Here is a 17,336-nt window from a genome sequence, read left to right on the forward strand (position 1 = left end):
CTTTTATGATGAAACGACTGGTTCTGTGGATGCCAGGCAAAGTGGACATGATATATCATGACTTTAGCAAGGTTGCTGGTCTAAGGAGGCAAGGTTCTTTAGGTAGATGTGACATGTTTATTAGACCAACTAAATATTTGGACAAAAATTATTTGCAAGCTATTCAGCACAAACACCCTTCATCAGACATAGGGAGACTTTGTAGGTGTTATGTGTTCACCAAGGTAGAAAAGAAGCTAGTTTACAAGTTAATTTGCAAATTTTCATTTCCCATTTGCAGGAAGAGAAGGAAGATAATGCCTCATTACACAATTGTGCTTCAAAGTATTCTGGTACAACAGCAATGAACATAACAGAAAATCAAATGAGGAAATTAAACAGTTTTGTCATCAGAACAGGGTTTGAACAGTGCACAGTAAACAAGTCATGAGGCCAGAGTGGCACCAACAAACAATGAATGAGGCAATAAACCTTTGAAACAAAAACATTATGGGTTATAATGTAATATGGTATCACAACACATATGCATAGGGATGCCCAAAATTAAGGCTGAAGAGATAACTTTAAGAGACTTTCTCAATTTTGACTGTTTGACTTTGCAACTTAAATTAAGTTTTAAAATATCATTTTACATGTAATTTCTTAGATATCTTCTATTTTTAAAATACAAACTGAAAAAAATCAAAACATTATCATATAGCAACATACCAACCCTTCCACAACACAGACCTGTAAAATTAAAAGAGTAGTTGATAGCAATAGTAGGTTGGGATTCCATACTTGGACCATCACAAGAAGGAATGGGGCATTTTGCCAGTAGATTTCATGAATTCAGGCTGGGAGCAAAAGAATGGCAAGGCTCAGCAACCAGGCTTAGATCATTTGTTTATAATGATTTATCTTCCAGAAAAAACAACATCTCAAAGGTACTAATTTCTTAGAGGAATTTCTCACTGCATTTTCTATAAATCTTTTTATCAGCATGAAGTTGATTTTTTGGGTCTAACTAGCAATTTACTTTCATTAATAACATCTCAATTTCCATCCAAACTCTTCCAAAATAGGTTTCTGTGATGAAATAATTGTCAGAGCTTTGTTAACTATATGTTGTTTGCATGTAGAACTGTTCAGTTTGATGCCATCATAAAATAAATGTTTTCCAAAGACCTGAACCTGGACTCAAGCAATTAAACTCTAAATATAATTTGTTTGGAAAGGTTTGAACCAATGCAAATGAAAAATCAGAAGTGAATTTGAAATTCAGTCTACTTGGGCTTGTGATAAGGAAAGAAATGTCATTGTTTGGTTTAAGTCATGGAAAAAGAGCAAGACAAAGTCTCAAAGAAAACAGCAGGGACCCAGTTAGATATTCTGTATCTCTGAACTTACTGAAATGAAGCAAACTAATGCAATTTTTACATTTCATTTTTGTACGCGATATTCCAGAGATAATTTTACAAAGCTTTAGGCTTTTTAAAGAAATATCCGCTTCTTGAGGTGTGTGGTGAAGGGTGGTTTTTGTCCCAATTTAAAAAGGAAAGTAGTCGTACCTTTTTTTATTTGACAAATCCAGGCATGTAAATAATCACAGTGCCTGTCATTCCATAGCATGCTAGAATCTCCAGTAAGCTCCACACAAAGTTCAACTCCTTGATAATTATTTGGCTCTCCAAAGGCCCAGTTTTCATACCTTACCTGTCATGAAAACACAGTTTGGTTACAATTTTATTCATATAAAAAGGACATAATTGGGTTTCATAGTATTAAAACAGCAAACCAAGATGGCTTTCCAGTGTTAATGTAACAGATCAGAAGTTGGAATTTCCAAACAATATGTAAAAATGTTGATTTTTAAATTCTAAATAGTTAAATACAGTAACAATAATTTATTGTACCACAGAAGTTTTGCAATATTTCAATTTGGAACCACTGGAATGTTTTGTTTTGATAACATTAAAATATTTGATATATATATATTATTAAGATTACAATTGTTACATTTAAACTTGCAATATAGATTTAAAAAGTGCAATGAATTTAAATAAAATCAAACCAACACATTTAATTTTAGCAAAATATTTCAATTTTATTGAAGCAAAACAAAAAAGTTGAAACTTTTTCTGGAGAAAATATTGCTAAATTATGATGTTCCTGTGATACATGTCAGCATTTTCTGATAGAAAACTGCCCCATCAAAATATTTTGACCACCTTTATTTGAAATTGAACACACCCATAAAATGCACTGTTGTGTTAACTCTAGTTTTACATCATTGCTTAGTAGAGTTACTCTGACATACAGCTAGTAAAGCAGTGGCCAACCTTTTTGGCAAACATGATATAAGTCCACATGTGCCACAAATTAAACCCCACCCCTTTGCGGGTGCATCCACACAAGTGCTTCTTGCCCCACATCAAACCCCTTTGAGGTGGGGCAACAGGCATGTGCAGGAACAAAAAAATGTTCCCCGCACTGTAAGTTTGCAGCACAGAGAGAAAATTAGACCCCTAGATATCCAGGGCTCTAAAAATATCAATATTTTAAAAAGTGGAGCAGGACATGGTCAGGACTGTGTCCTGAGGCAACCAGAGGCTGGATCCTCCATGGAGACATTCTGGCAGCCATTGAGGTGTCTGGGGGTTTGGGGGTGGGGCAGCCACTGGGGGTGCTGCAGCAACTGGTGGGGATGGGGACAGATGAGGCAGCAATTGGCGGGCTGGGGTGGGGCATGTGGGCCTTGCAATGGGGTTGGTAGCCCCTGTTGGGGGCCTGTACCCCTTGTTTAGGGTTGAATCCTCTGTTGGGGGGCCGTACCCCTTGTGAGAGGTCCAGACCCCCTGTTGGCAGGGCCAAACCCCTTGTGTGGGGGGCATCGCAATGTTGGAGTGCAGCAAAACATGTATTCATGAATTCATGAAACATGTATTTAGAGTTCACTTTATTATTATGATAAGAGACTTGCTTCAACACTGTAAGATATATCAATAAAACATTGTCCAACTGATCGCTGTTTCTGTCTCGCTCTCTGTCTTTATAGTGGTCTTTTGTTTTACTTGTGGAGAAACATGGATTTGGGGGTATTTTACAGAGTGACTTTGGGATTTTTTTTATCAGGGATTTTTTAGTTTTCCAATAGGAAACACCAGAATTCCTGCTAGGGAGGCCATTGGCAGGACCCTGCTTGCTCAGAGCAGGCACCTTGGACCCAGCTGGCTGTGGCTGACCTCCTGGACGAATGGGGCCAGGAGGACATGCTTTGTCAGTTCAAAGCAGGCCACCACACCTGGAACATCTTCTGGGTGACAGCTGCCCCGATGGCCGGGCAGGGGGCACAAATGGCAGTAGTGCCACACAAAGGCCAACCCTGCAACTGCAGACCACTGGCAGCTGGCCCAGAGGGGCAGATGCCTCTACTGGCTCTGAAGTCCCCATCCGAGTCTGGCAGGTGCGCAGCAGGTCACAGCCAGGCAGCAGCCCCCACTGCCAGACCCCTGCAATGGGTAGCGGGTGCAGGGAACTCTCAGGGCTGCTTCAGCAGTCCAGCTAGCACAAGGGGTAGTGTCCCCAGGTACCAATTGGCTAGGCCCCAAAAGCTCCTGAGAGCTAGTAGCCCTGAGCTACTTGCCAGGGCAGTTTTTATACTGCTGGGGACAGCACAGGTGCTGGCCCCGGGCTCTAGCTCCCCCTGGCTGAAGATCTGGGAGGAGCCAGGCAGTGTTATTTTGCCCCAAGTGGCACAATTTGCTCCACAACAAAGTGCATGTCCGAGCATGTGTGCTGAAGCAAAAAGCCCCGGCTCGAATTTACACTGCCTGTATTTGAGCTGCTGCAAGTACAAGTGTTTGCATGTGTGTATGCGTCCTGAATGTCTCACTGACTCCTGCCCCCTCCATAATCTGCCCCTCTGTTCCCTGCCCCCTCCATGATCAGCTGCTCTGCTCCTTACCCCTTCCCTTATCAGCCATACTAAACAAAAGGAGAAAGGAGAACTATACATGGTTCCAAGTATCACAGAAAATATTTAGAAATATTTCTCATTATACTTTGCATCTACATTAATTTTGTCAGCCCTGCATAATGAGAGATGGCCAAGAAAAAAAAATGAACATTGAAAAACCCTTCTTCCTTAGAACAGTCAAAGGAACTTTAATATTGTGAATGTAATCCATGTATAGAAACTGTATTGTCTTATTCATTATTTTTATCCCTTTCATTTTAATTCCATTTTATAAATAAAAAAAAAATAGTGTATTGCATGCCCAATCTAGTTTTGAGCTTACTATTCAGCTATACCAAAGCTAGTCAGTGCATATGATTGGGAATAGAAAGACATAATGGACAGAACATGACATCATGAAAAAATATTCTTGTGAAAAACAATTACTCACTGGAAAACCATCACTCCAGGAAAATCCATCATCAGGATTCAAGTAAAATAAACCAATCCAGAAATTTTGATGATACAATCCACTGTTTCTAAAACATTCAATACGGAAAAAGGATAAGCAAAATGCGCACACACAAAATAAACAAAATGATTACCTCAAACAGTTTGATAAACTCTTTGTAAATCATTTTCTTAAATTTGTTAGACTCGTATGCAAATACTAAGCATCTATCCCCAGATAATTAAGAAAAATAATTATTCACAACTGCTAGTAGCTTTGATAAATTGGCTGATAGCACTGAAATTTTAACTGGAACAATAAATATTACACTAGATTATAAATTTTCAACTTAAACCAACTATTTCAGAAAGGACCAAAAGGTAAATTTCTCCTTATTAAGGTGAACTCACAGTGCAGATACTTACGCTATAGAGCGCCATATTGCATACTGTTCTTCTTTACCATTAACCGTGGCCAGATCTCCTCCTATAGCTCTACAAAAATCTTGAGATTCAAACCAAGTTTTCTTTTGTTCTCTTGAATAAGGCTAGAGAAAGTATATTTTATAATCAGATACAGTACATTGTGTGCATCATAAAAATTAAGAAACCTTTGCCATTTTTCCTGTGGTAGGGTGTCATAACAAGTCAAAAAGCAAATCATGCAAAATTAAAAATAGGTTATAAGTATAACTGAATACATTAAGACTATCTCACTTGGAAATGTTTGCTTCTCAGTAACAGGAGAACACTTGGGAGAGCAATATTTGCTATATTACAACACATGAGAAAAGGCCCATTTAAAACTTAAAGGAGCTACTGGTTGGCATTTAAAAATTTAGATAACTTGTTGGCATTTCAGTGATGGATTAGGTACCTCTTCTATATGTGCTTTGTAAATAAGTCTGTAAACACATATTCAAATGTCCTAAGAGAATTCTCCCAGGTTTGTTTTTCTGGTAGAGAAACTTATTTGCAGGTGCCAGAACAGCAGGGATTTGGGTTTTCTGTTTGCTGTGAGAAAAGGTGGATTTTCTCCTTGAATGGAAAAAAACACAGGTTTTCCACTTTAAAGGAGAAATCACAGATTTTCTCCTTTAAAGGAGAAAATTGCAAATTTCTCCTCATTAAAGTGAACTCACAGTGCAGATATTCACACAGATCACAGATTTTCCCTTTTAAGGGGGGAAAACCATGGATTTTTCTCCTTTAAAGGAGAAAGATGCAGGAAATTACAGGTTTTCCTTTGCAGCCTGGCAGACTTCTAGCCTAGGGCTCAGGGAGCAAGATGCAGGGGGTGCCACATGCATGCATGCACATGGCAGCCAGGCAGCGTGCTGGAGAGCAGCTCCTGAAGCACCCACAGCTCCCTCCAAGTAAGTCTATGGAGTTGTGGGGGGCACAGGCAATGTGTTGGTGGGTGGGAGAACACAGGCAATGCAGCAAGGGGGGGTGGGCAAAGCAACATGGCAAAGGGGGCACGTGCCCCCTGAGATTCCTGTGCTGCAGTGGGGTGCAGGGCTGCAACAAGGCTGGACCATCTCTCAAGAAGCCACCTCCACCACCCAGCAGGCAGAACCTGGTGCAGGAGGGAGCATTGTGCTGCCATGGACCCCAAGGTGATGCACCCTGGCCCACCCAGCAACAGCAGGGGGCACAACTCTGAAGTACCACTGTAGCCACTGCTGTGCCTCACCTTAGTAAGTGGCACTCCCTTGCACCCCAGGTCCCACCCATTGGGCCACAGAGGCAGCTTCTTCCCGGAGCTGGTCCCACCTGGGTGCAGCCCCGTGTCCAGTTTTACAATATAAAATTGTAAATATATCAATAAAACATTGTTTTCAACTGATACCTACATACATAGTGGAGTTTCATTTTAACTGAGGAAAAACACAAATTTTGGATTTTTTAAACAGCGAAAACCACAAACCCCACTGAACAGACATTTGAATGCTGAACCCCTGAAAAGCAGGGAGCTTGCAGTGCTGAAGCTACAAAGCCAGGTGGCCTCTGTGCATACATGTCAGCATACTCTGGCTTCTTCGAGCTTGTAGACAGATGACAGCAATGTACAAACCATCATGGCTGATCCACCGTGCAGGGTTGACCTGTATCTCTCTGCAGGACAATGTTGGGATTGTGAATACTAGGCTGGAATAGCAGAGTCAAATGAATAACATTGTCTCCCAGAGGAAGGAGCAGGAACAAAGCACCCTGGGAAGCTGAAGGACTCTGCTGTGCCTTCTATCAGAAGAAAATCTGTATAGAAATTTGCTCTCTTCCAGAAAGGATTTAACCTTTGTCATTCCTGGGTCATTTTTCTCTCAGAGCAGCCAGTTTTTTTCTGGCAGAAAAATCCTGAACATCTGTACACATGTGGTTTCTCCTGAGAAAGCTGTGACATGCCCTCGGTTTACAGAATACTCAAGGATCATTTCAGTATTTATATGCATGATTGCCTTTATGCCAGTTATTATTGTTTACATTCCTTTTGCATTTATTAACTTCAAGTACAATATCTTCCTAACTCAAAATTAAGTACACTTACTTTGAAACAGAAGCTGATGCGATTATTTGAATCCCAACCACCAGGGCACGTGGGGACAGGAGTTGTTGTAGGTACAGGTGGAGGTGTCACTCCCTCAGCCCACTGTTTGCAGAGAAATTTTGCCTTTTCTTCACATTTTATAACATCCCATAATCCACCTGCAATTCCAGTTCTCATAGCAACACAACCAGGCTTTCTTCCTTTTTGTAAGTAAAAATATAGAAAAATCAAAATTGCATATGATTTGAATTCTGTTCTGATATTACAAAAATATATATTTCTGCACAAATTCAAACTCATATTCAAACAAAAAAATCATTAAGATCATTCCCTGAATTTGTGATTTAACCATATATTGGCAAACTGAATAAATGCATATCATCCTGTCACGCTTTAACAGCCAACCCATTAGTGGTTGGGAGCATTCAGTGCCACCCTTCACCACCGCACCCCTCCCTTCCCTGGGTGCTCAATGAGCTTACTGTGTCTCTAAGCCAGCAGTGAAACACCACCATCTGCAATTCTCTAAACTCAGGTGACAGAGGCTTATTTTTTTGATGCTCTGATCTCCGTTACGATTCTCTCTGATGAGCATTTTGTCTGTATATATGTTACATTGTAGGAAACATACAAACTATCAAAGCCAGCAGGCATTTCTGAATCCCTAAAATATTTGAACCTAAATCTTAAACCTAGTAACTTAATAAAAATAATATAGAAATTGGTCATAATGAATGTAGCCCATCCATTGCCAAAGGCTAGCTCCAGAGTTGCCAAGCCCCACATTTTTTTTACTGAAAGATTTTTACTGACAACCTTACATTTTTACTGATGCATATTTTACATAATATAAACATGTAAATATTTTACATAATATAAATATGTAAATAATATAAATATTCTGCCAGGTCCTAAACTTCAGTAAGAGCCAGGCTCAAATTTAGGGTTTTAACACAGACCACAGTCTTATGTGACTGCAACAATAGTTTTACACTGTGCTGCCTTTATCCCAGAGGTCCCAACTGATCCTACACCCTGACACTTGCAACAGAACCCTGTCTCAACCTCAGCCTGATGCCTGCCATCCCTGCTCCCCCCAAACTAAGACAAATTTCTACCTATAACCTCTTACTCCTCCTGCCCCATATCTCTGTCCCAGGTACACTGCACCTTTCTTTGTCCTGCCCAGTCCTCAGAATGTCATCATTCCACCATTTATGCCAAAGTAACAAACTTTCTAATGACAAAACCCTACCACCAAAGAGCCAGTGCAGTCTTTTGATACCGAATAACATGACTAGATGCTATTTTCAATGTAGTCTCATACATACCAGGCATTTCTGAATTCCAGTGGGTGAATAAGACAGATTCACCACTTGTCCACTTGAAAGTCCCTTTTTCTTGTATATCTGAAAGGCCAATCCAAAAATATTTTTCAGGCCTCAACCCAATCAGACTAGTCAGATAGGCTTGTTCATATCTGTAATAAAATAAAATAAAATATTGAATTGATATTACATCTAGATTTAATCAAAATGTGTCATTTTCATTAAATAATTTATGTAAGAGTTTAAAAATGAGTGGTTTATTCAGACAAAGCAAAGGAACATAATATTTATGAATAAATATTGTCAGGCAGAAGGCAGGGCAGAGTAGCAACTTAAAGACTAACTCATTCAGAAATAAATCTCTAATTATGAATTTAGATTAATACAGCTAACTACCACTCAATAAGTATTGTGTGAACTTTGAAATCAAATCACTTCTTCCTTTTTTCTGTAAACAAGATTACATGGTCGAAGACTAAAGTGGAGGTGAACAAAGGAAGGATAAAGAAGAAACCCTCTTTAATCTTAGTTCTTAAACTCAGGGTAACTGAAGGATGGAAGAGGGGCATCAGCCCCAGATGCCAACTTGGAGGGGGCACCAAAAAGGCACCTGCCTCCCTTTCAATCTTTGCCATGGGTGAAGCAGCTATGCGCTGCCCACCCAGAGGCCACAGATATGGGGACACTTGAGGCAGGTAAGATAACACTCCTTCCCCCTTCTCCCTCTCCTGCTCTCCAGCAATTCCCCCCACCCACCCACACACAAAGGATGAGAGTTTTGCTCAGGGTGCAAAGGTCATTACCTATACCACTGCTTACAATAGCTACATATTTAATTACTTGTTGCTATATACAAGTCAGTTTAATGTTAAATGAGGAAAAAGTATCCATTTCTGAGCTTTTTAAGGGTTTGAAGGCTAGAAAGGAAATAAACCAAAGTGTGATGTCTAGAGTAGAATTATAAAAATTGAAATTACCTACTTAAATTAACAATCATGTAAGCTGAGAACTGAGAATCAAAAAGACAAAGTGCCCAGGACTGGAGAGATGTAGAGAGAAAGTCAATTATAATAAGTTTAAGAAATACCTATAAGGCTCATCAAAACAGATGCAATCTTGAAATGTCAAACTAATTAAACATATGTATTTGTATAATTTGAAGGCCAGGTGAAACTGGCTGTTGATCATTTGCATTAAATTAGAATACACAGTACAGGCAGTCCTTGCACTTATGGCGGGTTACATTCCTGGAAAAGATGCTGTAAGTCAAAACAATGCAAGTCGAATCTGATTTTCCCATAGAAACAATGTTATAATAGGGGGTTACATTCCTGACCAAGGGCTGATGCCCAACTTTTTATAGAAATGACCATAAACACCATATCGATTAAACAGGGCGATACAGCAACTAATCACATACAATTTTATTTAATCAGAAGGTGAAGGCACACCTTCATCAGGGTCATAGAATTCAGAAGAGCTTCTCTGGGGGGATTTTTGTGGAGACTTAGGGCCACTTGATTGTTTTTTCATAGCTTCATACTGCTTAGGGTCAGAAGGGACCTAAACAGATCATCAGGTCCAACCTCCTAACCCCAGACTGTCATATCACCCCAGCCAAATATCTGTCCAGCCTTTTCTTGAAGAACCCCAAGATAGGAGAGAGTACTACCTCCCTTGGGAGTCCATTCCAGAGCCTGGCAGCCCTAACTGTAAAGTAATGTCTCCTGATGTCCAGCCTGAACCTTCTCTCTAACAATTTGTGGCCATTATTCCTAGTAACCCCAGGTGGTGGCCGGGGGAACAGAGTCTCCCCCAATTCTCGCTGGCCCCTCCGGTGAGTTTGTAAACAGCCATCAGATCCCCTCTTAGCCTTCTCTTGTGGAGGCTGAATAGGTTCAGGCTCTTTAGCCTCTCATCGTAGGGCCTGCCCCACTGCCCCTTGACCATGCGAGTGGCCCTCCTCTGGACCTTCTCAATGCTAGCCACATTCCTCTTGAAGTGCGGCACCCAGAGAAGCTGATCCAGGGATGTTTGTTTTGCTGCCTTCTTTTTCTCATTGTAAATTTCCCTGTCATGCTGTGTGAGGATCCAGCACCATAAGTAATAACATGGGTGTAAATGGCAGAGCACCGCAAATGCAAATCATCGTAAGTCAAAACACCGTAAGTCGAGGACTGCCTGTATACATACATATGCCCACATACAGGACAATTCAGTAAAATGTGGTTAAATCATCACTCCAAGGGGATCAGTACTAATACATAATTAGCCACAGGTGAGTAATTATCCACTTTTGACTTTTCATGAGATGCATTTTGACATTTAAAATAAAGACAAAAATATTACAAAAATTATGGGTACCAAAAGGATTCCGTTTGGCTTGCTATGTAAGAACTGTATGATTATGTAGATAAAAGCTTAATGTAAATCTTTCTACCAAGAATTAGGGTGCTTGCAACATAGGATTTACATGATTATGAGGAAGTAAAGTAGGCAGAGTTTTGCTTTTCACTTAGCACCAAAACAGAAGGGACATCTGCAAAAATGTAATGATTTTTTGTGTATGTCTCAGTGAGCCAAGAAAAGCTGATATTTTCAATGCTTTGTAAGATGAGCTACCTTGAGAGGTCCTACAGAAGGCATAAGTTAGTAGTTTTCAATTATCAGAAGCAATTCCATTGTGATTTAGTCTGTGTACATATAGAAATGACGTGCTTGAACAGCTGATGAATGTGCCAGTGTTCTGTGTATTAATCAGTAGGACTCTGGCAGAGGTTTAGTTCACTAAGACAACAGTAACAAGTTATCTCATGAAAAATTAACCACATTTCACTGTACAGCCCATGCTATGTAGAGATCTGTCTAGACACTAGAAAACAAATATAAAAAATGATGAAGAGCCATATTGATACAGTGGGCTTTGCTTAGGAGCTAGGAGCTCTCAGCCATCCAACATGTAACATTCAAAATTGTGTATCACCAACACCTGTGACATTTTACTCAGTTGCATGGTGATGGAGTCTCAGGTACAAAACCATTTACCCTTTGCTTAGTTTGTTTGTATGTATACTTTTAAGGATAAGTGCAGACATTCGGGGGCGGAGGAGAGATTAGGGGGAGGGGGATCAGATTAAATGTGGCTACCTAATCTAATTTAGTTTGCCCAGGTGCAGATCCTGCACTTAAACCCAGTCTCAGTGGTCAGAAATCAATCTGAGCCCATAACAGAACAGAAGCTCTGTGCCCACAGACCAGTCTAAAAATGGCATAACCCAGTCTAAGATAGACCTGGATTGATATACACTCAAACTTTATTTATCTAGGTTAGACCAATGCCTGGAATGTTTATACAGTTACTTGTGCAGTCCCAGGGCTGGTAAAGGCCAGCTGCTGGCCCCAGCCCTGAGGCTGCACTTTTCCTACCCACCCCCTTGCTTCAGGCTATTGTTAGCCCCAGCCCCTTGCCCCTCATTCCCTCCATGGAACAGCTCCCTTCCCCTCAAACCTCCCATCCCACAAGCCCCCTGAGTGCCAGATTTATCAGGGACATGCTTTACACTGGGAGCTGAGAAAGAAAATATCAGTGGGGTAAGGGGCAGGAGGGATAGGGTATAGATTCACCAGGGGGCTGAGGGGAGAACCAGGGGTCTAAAAATAGCCCCAGGTCACACCCAAGCCCCGCCCCCCCCAGACTCCATGAACTCCCCTGATCCTGCCAAGACTTCCCAGATACCACCAACCTCAGGTGGACCATGCCTCTCCTGCTGATCATTCCTGCAGAGCCCACCTGCCCCCAACCCCTCCCATGGATCCCACATGCCCCCCCAGTTCCTCCTATGGACACTGCCAGCCCCCTGATTGCTCCTATGGATGCTGCCTGTATCCCCAATCTCCCTGATCACTCCTGCAGTTCCCACCTGACCCCCAATCCCTTCTGTGGATGCTGCTTGCCCCCCAATTCCTCCAAAGATGCCACCTGCCCCTCCAAGCCCCCTAATCACTCCCATAGATTCCATCTGCCCCCCATTCCTCCCATGGATCTCCAATCCCTCCCCACCCCCTGAGCCTGTTTGCCCTGCTATCCCTCCAACTCTTTCCTCCTGGCTAGCCCCTCCTCCCCCCCATCCCGACTTCCCTTAGATTGGGTGGCCATTTTTAACTCAGTCTAACCTCTCAATAACCTCTCCAAATGTCTGTACTTAGCCTGTATGCATACTCTAAAATGTGACTAGGTAAAATAGCACATGATCCTCTGATCAAAATCCTCTTGATCAGAGGATATGCTTCCCCTATCACATTCACATCAAATCCTCTATGGGGCACATGATTTATGAGAAGAATCTAAGGAAACTGGGCTTATTTAGTCTAGACAAGAGAAGATCAAGAGGGGATTTAATAGCAGCCTTCTGCTACCTGAAGGGTGGTTCCAAAGAGGATGGAGCTAGACTGTTCTCAGTGGTGGCAGATGATAGAACAAGGAGCAATGGTCTCAAGTTGCAGCAAGAAAAGTTTAGGTTAGATATTAGGAAAAACTTGCTCACTAGGAGAACAGTAAAGCACTGGAACAGGTTATCCAGAGAGGTTATAGAATCTTAATCTTTGGACATTTTTAAGATCCAGCTAGACAAAGCCTTGCTGTGATTATAAAGTTGGGGATGGTCCTGCTTTGAGCAGGGGGTAGAACTAGATGACCTCCTGAGGTCCCTTCCAACCCAATTTTCTATGATTCTATGATTCAGAGCCATAGCTGCTCATTTGGCAACAAACAATAGCTTTAGCAGACATACAATTTACTAAACTTGGCTAAACCACCACAGCTAAGAAAGATCAAACATAATTCTCTTCAATTATCATTGACTGAAATCTTCATAATATTGAAGTTACACACCATTGTTGGCCCTATTTGTAATAATGGGGCTGCTCCAGTACAGAAGAGGGACTAATTTGTTCTGTAGATTCTTTAATAGTGATTATTCAGACCCGTCCCTTTGCCTATGAACTGAACTCAACCTCTTGGATTTAACCTCAAACACAATAATTTTGAGAAGGTTAATATGCAGACTTAATTTCATATCTCATGCTTATCTCTAATTTTTATCAACATCAAAAATTTTATTTCAGTGATCTAGATTATTTTAAAACATTACTGATAAGATCCTATCAGCTCTCAGATTACAAGCCCTTTTATATACCTGTCTTCAACACTAGCTAGGTTAGCCTGGTTTCTTCCACAGGTCTGATTAGCTTCAGGAAACGATGCAAATGTACTTCCAATCAGGTAACAATAAAAACCATGTCTTTTCCAGCCCTGTCAAAATAAATATTAGGCAATCACACAAAGATTGGAATGCATTATAATTTGCTGTACTTTATTTTAAAAATTATTACAAACAATACTACAGCTAAGCCCTGAAACAACTAAGAAACAATAAGGACGAGTCAGAAAAATAAGCAGACAGAAAAGCATTTAGCAAAGCATTTCCTTGCAATATGTAGAACACAGAAGTGTTTTGTTCGGAATAAGGAGCTGACCCAATTTTCCTGTGGGATAACTATTTCAGAATAAAGATTTGTTAAAAAAAAAAAAAGCCAGAATGTGGATTATCACTGTCTTTTCTCCACCCAGCAGTAAAGCTGCTTCATTACCTGTATGAAGAAACAACATGAAGTATTCCATCTGAAATTTTAACCTGGTTCAACACAAAAGCATTATGGCATACAAACTCTAGAGGACAGGAATATTTAATGTATAGTCCATTTATAGAAAAGTATGAAATATATTGTGTTCTTTAAAGTGTCAATATTTTTCATTAAAAGTTACTCCAACAATAACAATGCCATGTACGCTATATAAGTTCTTGCTAAGTTGTACACACCATAAACAATCATTAAACTTACAATTCTTTATATATTTGTAACCAGGAACAAAAACTTATGAAAACATCATTGCTACAGCATGTGTACGCAACAAGCTATAGCATATAATGATTTTTTTCTGAGTAAACCTGTGTTTTCTCCCTAAGGGATCCATAACGGCATCCCCAAAAGTTTCAGGCTTGACTACATTGCTGTCTGCTTTGTTGACACACAGCGCACTGCAAAACTTTATCTAGAGCAGTGCTTTTCAACATTTTTTCATTAGCAGACCCCTAAAAAATTTCAAATGGATGTGTGCACCCCTTTGAATTGTAAGTGTGGGAATTCACATACTTTTGATTCATCATAGTCAACTTTCATGGAGCCCTTAGACAGCCTGTGGACCTCTAAGGGTTTGCAGACCACAGGCTGAATACCACTGGTCTAGAGAACATATTGAATTAGTCAAAAGGGAAAAGCCACACATGAGAAATCAAGTGTAGCATGATGTTTCTCAAAGGGAAGGATATCCCAGCTAATATTAAAACTTTCCTCTAATGTTTTGCAAGCCAAATATCACAAAATTTAGAGTGCAATTTACAGTAGAGCTGCTGTGACTTCCCGCATACCAAATATTTTGCCAGTCTCCCAGGAGTACTTCTGCAGCAGAGGTGGGCAAAATGGTAGATCCGACTGGCAGCCAGACTCCATTTCTCAGCAGCCCCTGCCCATGTGACTGGAGCCAGTTTCCATGGACACCCCAGCAGCAGCTGTGCTTTGATAGCAGGGTGCTGGGTTTTCTGTAGAGACCGGCCACAGCAGCAATGGCAGGGCAGGGAGTTGCTCTGAGACCAGGCTAGGATCTCGCAGTTGTGATAGTGTGGTCCAGAGCCAGGGCAAAGCCACATTCTGCAACCTGCATGCTCCAGACCAGGCAGTGGCAAAGCCCGGCACTTGTGCTAAGCATGGCATGTGAGGCCATTTTGCTCAGCAACCCACAGCCAGCCCCAGCTCTGGGTAGCTGCTGCCAGCAATGGAGCCTGGGCTGCTCCCAGCAGGGCTTTCAGCATCCCAGCTGCCTGCTGGGAGCAGCCCGGGCTCCCAGCTGGCAGCAGCTACCCAGAGCCAGAGCCAGCTGCAGCCAGGAAGCTGCAAACAGCTGTGCTGGGCTCTGGAGCCCAGGCATGAGCTCTGTACCAGCGCATGCATGCGTGCCTCAGAGCAGGCAGTGGGGGAGGGGCTTGAGGCAGCACAACCCTGGTTTCTCCCCAACTCCTGACACAGAGCTGGTGACTGGGCTCCAGAGCCCGGTGAAGCTGTCTGTAGCCAGCCTCAGCTCTGGGCAGCTGTAGCAAGCAGTGGGCAGGCTGCAAACAGCAGCATCGGGCTCCACAGCTCTGGTATCAGCTCCATGCTGGTGGTGACTGTGCATGCATGCAGCTGATGCTGGAGCTGCGGAGCCCAGCATAGTTGTTTGCAGCCTGCCCACTGCTTGCTGCAGCTGCCCAGAGCCCAGGCCAGATAGAAACAGCTGCACCAGGCTCCAGAGCCCAGTCACCAGCTCTGTGCTAGGACCAGGAGAGAGACCGGAGTTGCACTGCCTCAGGCCCCCACCCCACTGCCCACTCCAAATCATGCATGCACACGCTGGTACAGAGCTGATGCTGGGGCTCTGGAACCTGGCACAGATGTTTACAGCCTCCTGGTGGCAGCCGGCCCCACCTCTGGGTAGCTGCTGCCAGCTGGGAGCCTGGGCAGCTCCCAGCAAGCAGCTGGGATGCTGCAAGCCCTGCTGGGAGCAGCTCAGGCTCCATTGCTGGCAGCAGCTTCCCAGAGCCAGGGTAGCTGCTGACAGCCACAGAACCTGGGCTGGGGGGCAGGGACTTTGGGTGGGGGGCAAGGGGAACAAGCAGGGCATCCTGCCATGTACCCCCTGCCCTCATTTTGTTTTTCTGGCATGCTGGCACTCCAGCACCTTCCAAAGTAGGCATTGTGATGTTTTCCAGCACTCCAGCCAAAAAATGTTGCCTATCCCTGCTCTAGACCATGCTGTCACTGCTGCAAGGAGCCAGGGCAGAGTCACTATCTGCTGCCTGCATGCCCTTGCCCAGAGCAGGCAGGCTGCAGATCATGGCTCTGCCCTGGTTCTGGTCCACGCCGTCACTGCTGCAAGACCCCAACCTGGCCCTGAAGCAGCTCCCCATCCAGCCATGTGCCCTGCCAGCACTTCTGGGGCTGGTCTCCATGGAAACCCCAGCCCCATGCTATCATAGCACAGCTGCTACTGGGGTCTCCATGGAAACTGGCCCCAGCCACGCAGGCAAGGACTGCTGGGAAATGGAGTCCATTGCCAGATGGATCTGGCCCACAGGCCAGACTTTGCCCATCCCTGCTTTTCAGAATAAAGAAAAGATATCTGGGAAAGTTTGCCCTGAAGCTGTGTAAACATATTCTGAGTACAGGAATCAGAGTTCTGAAAAGTGTCAGTAGCACAACAGTGGACCAAAAAAGTAAGAGGATTCCAAACAACTTGTTGTCATTCTGAAGGGGTGGAGTTTGGGGATTGACTATGAAACAGACAGAAGGCATCTTTACTAAATTAGGCATAACTAACAGTGTTAGCAGCACAGATGTAGCACACCACATTTGAAGAATCTTTTAAGAGTAGGGCTGCCTGTAAGAATATATCCCAGAAGCAGAGAATATTATGCAAGACTCAGCAAAAGCTTTGAGAATGATATGAAGATGTAAAGGATCCTTCAAAAGGGAAACCAGCTAAAGCAGGGGTGGGCAAAGTATGGCCTATGGGCCAGATCTGACTCACCAGGCCATTCTATCCGGCCCGTGGGACCCCTAAAAAATTTAGCAAATTAATATTTATCTGCCCTGGCTGCCTATCAAAGATGACAGGAGCCAGGGTGAGTAGGACCCAGAGGAAGCTCACTGCCACTGCTCCTGGTGTGCCATAGCCATTTACCCACTGCTGCCACAGGTCCCCGCTCCACCCCGCCACCACCAGTTGCTCCGGTACCATGTGGTTCCCAGATGCAGCACTGGGTTGCAGGAAACAGCAGGAGGCAACCTGGCCCCTGAGATTCTCTGTTGGCTCTGTGCAGTGCTGGCAAGGCCTGTCCAGCTCCTTCTGTGTCCTGCCGTCTCAGCTGTGCAGCTGGAACGTGGTGCTGGAGCGATGAGCTGGGGTGGGGGATGTGGT

General features: G+C 43.0%; 1 protein-coding gene across 2 annotated transcripts in view; it reads right to left on the reverse strand.

Moving 5' to 3' along the window:
- Positions 1 to 17,336, reverse strand: part of LOC109291349 (macrophage mannose receptor 1-like) — a 121,818-nt gene that overhangs the window by 50,240 nt on the left and 54,242 nt on the right. For both annotated transcript variants that reach the window (XM_019508330.1, XM_019508329.1), the window contains exons 10-15: positions 13,459 to 13,574; positions 8,267 to 8,415; positions 6,936 to 7,135; positions 4,814 to 4,935; positions 4,389 to 4,476; positions 1,551 to 1,695 (exon numbers count right to left, since the gene is read on the reverse strand). In XM_019508330.1, the coding sequence (XP_019363875.1) occupies positions 1,551 to 1,695; positions 4,389 to 4,476; positions 4,814 to 4,935; positions 6,936 to 7,135; positions 8,267 to 8,415; positions 13,459 to 13,574 (820 nt within the window). The remainder of the gene's footprint in view (positions 1 to 1,550; positions 1,696 to 4,388; positions 4,477 to 4,813; positions 4,936 to 6,935; positions 7,136 to 8,266; positions 8,416 to 13,458; positions 13,575 to 17,336) is intronic.

The sequence above is a fragment of the Gavialis gangeticus genome, unplaced genomic scaffold, assembly GCF_001723915.1.
Source record: "Gavialis gangeticus isolate Ggan-Ray unplaced genomic scaffold, GavGan_comp1, whole genome shotgun sequence".
Lineage (NCBI taxonomy): Eukaryota > Metazoa > Chordata > Crocodylia > Gavialidae > Gavialis > Gavialis gangeticus.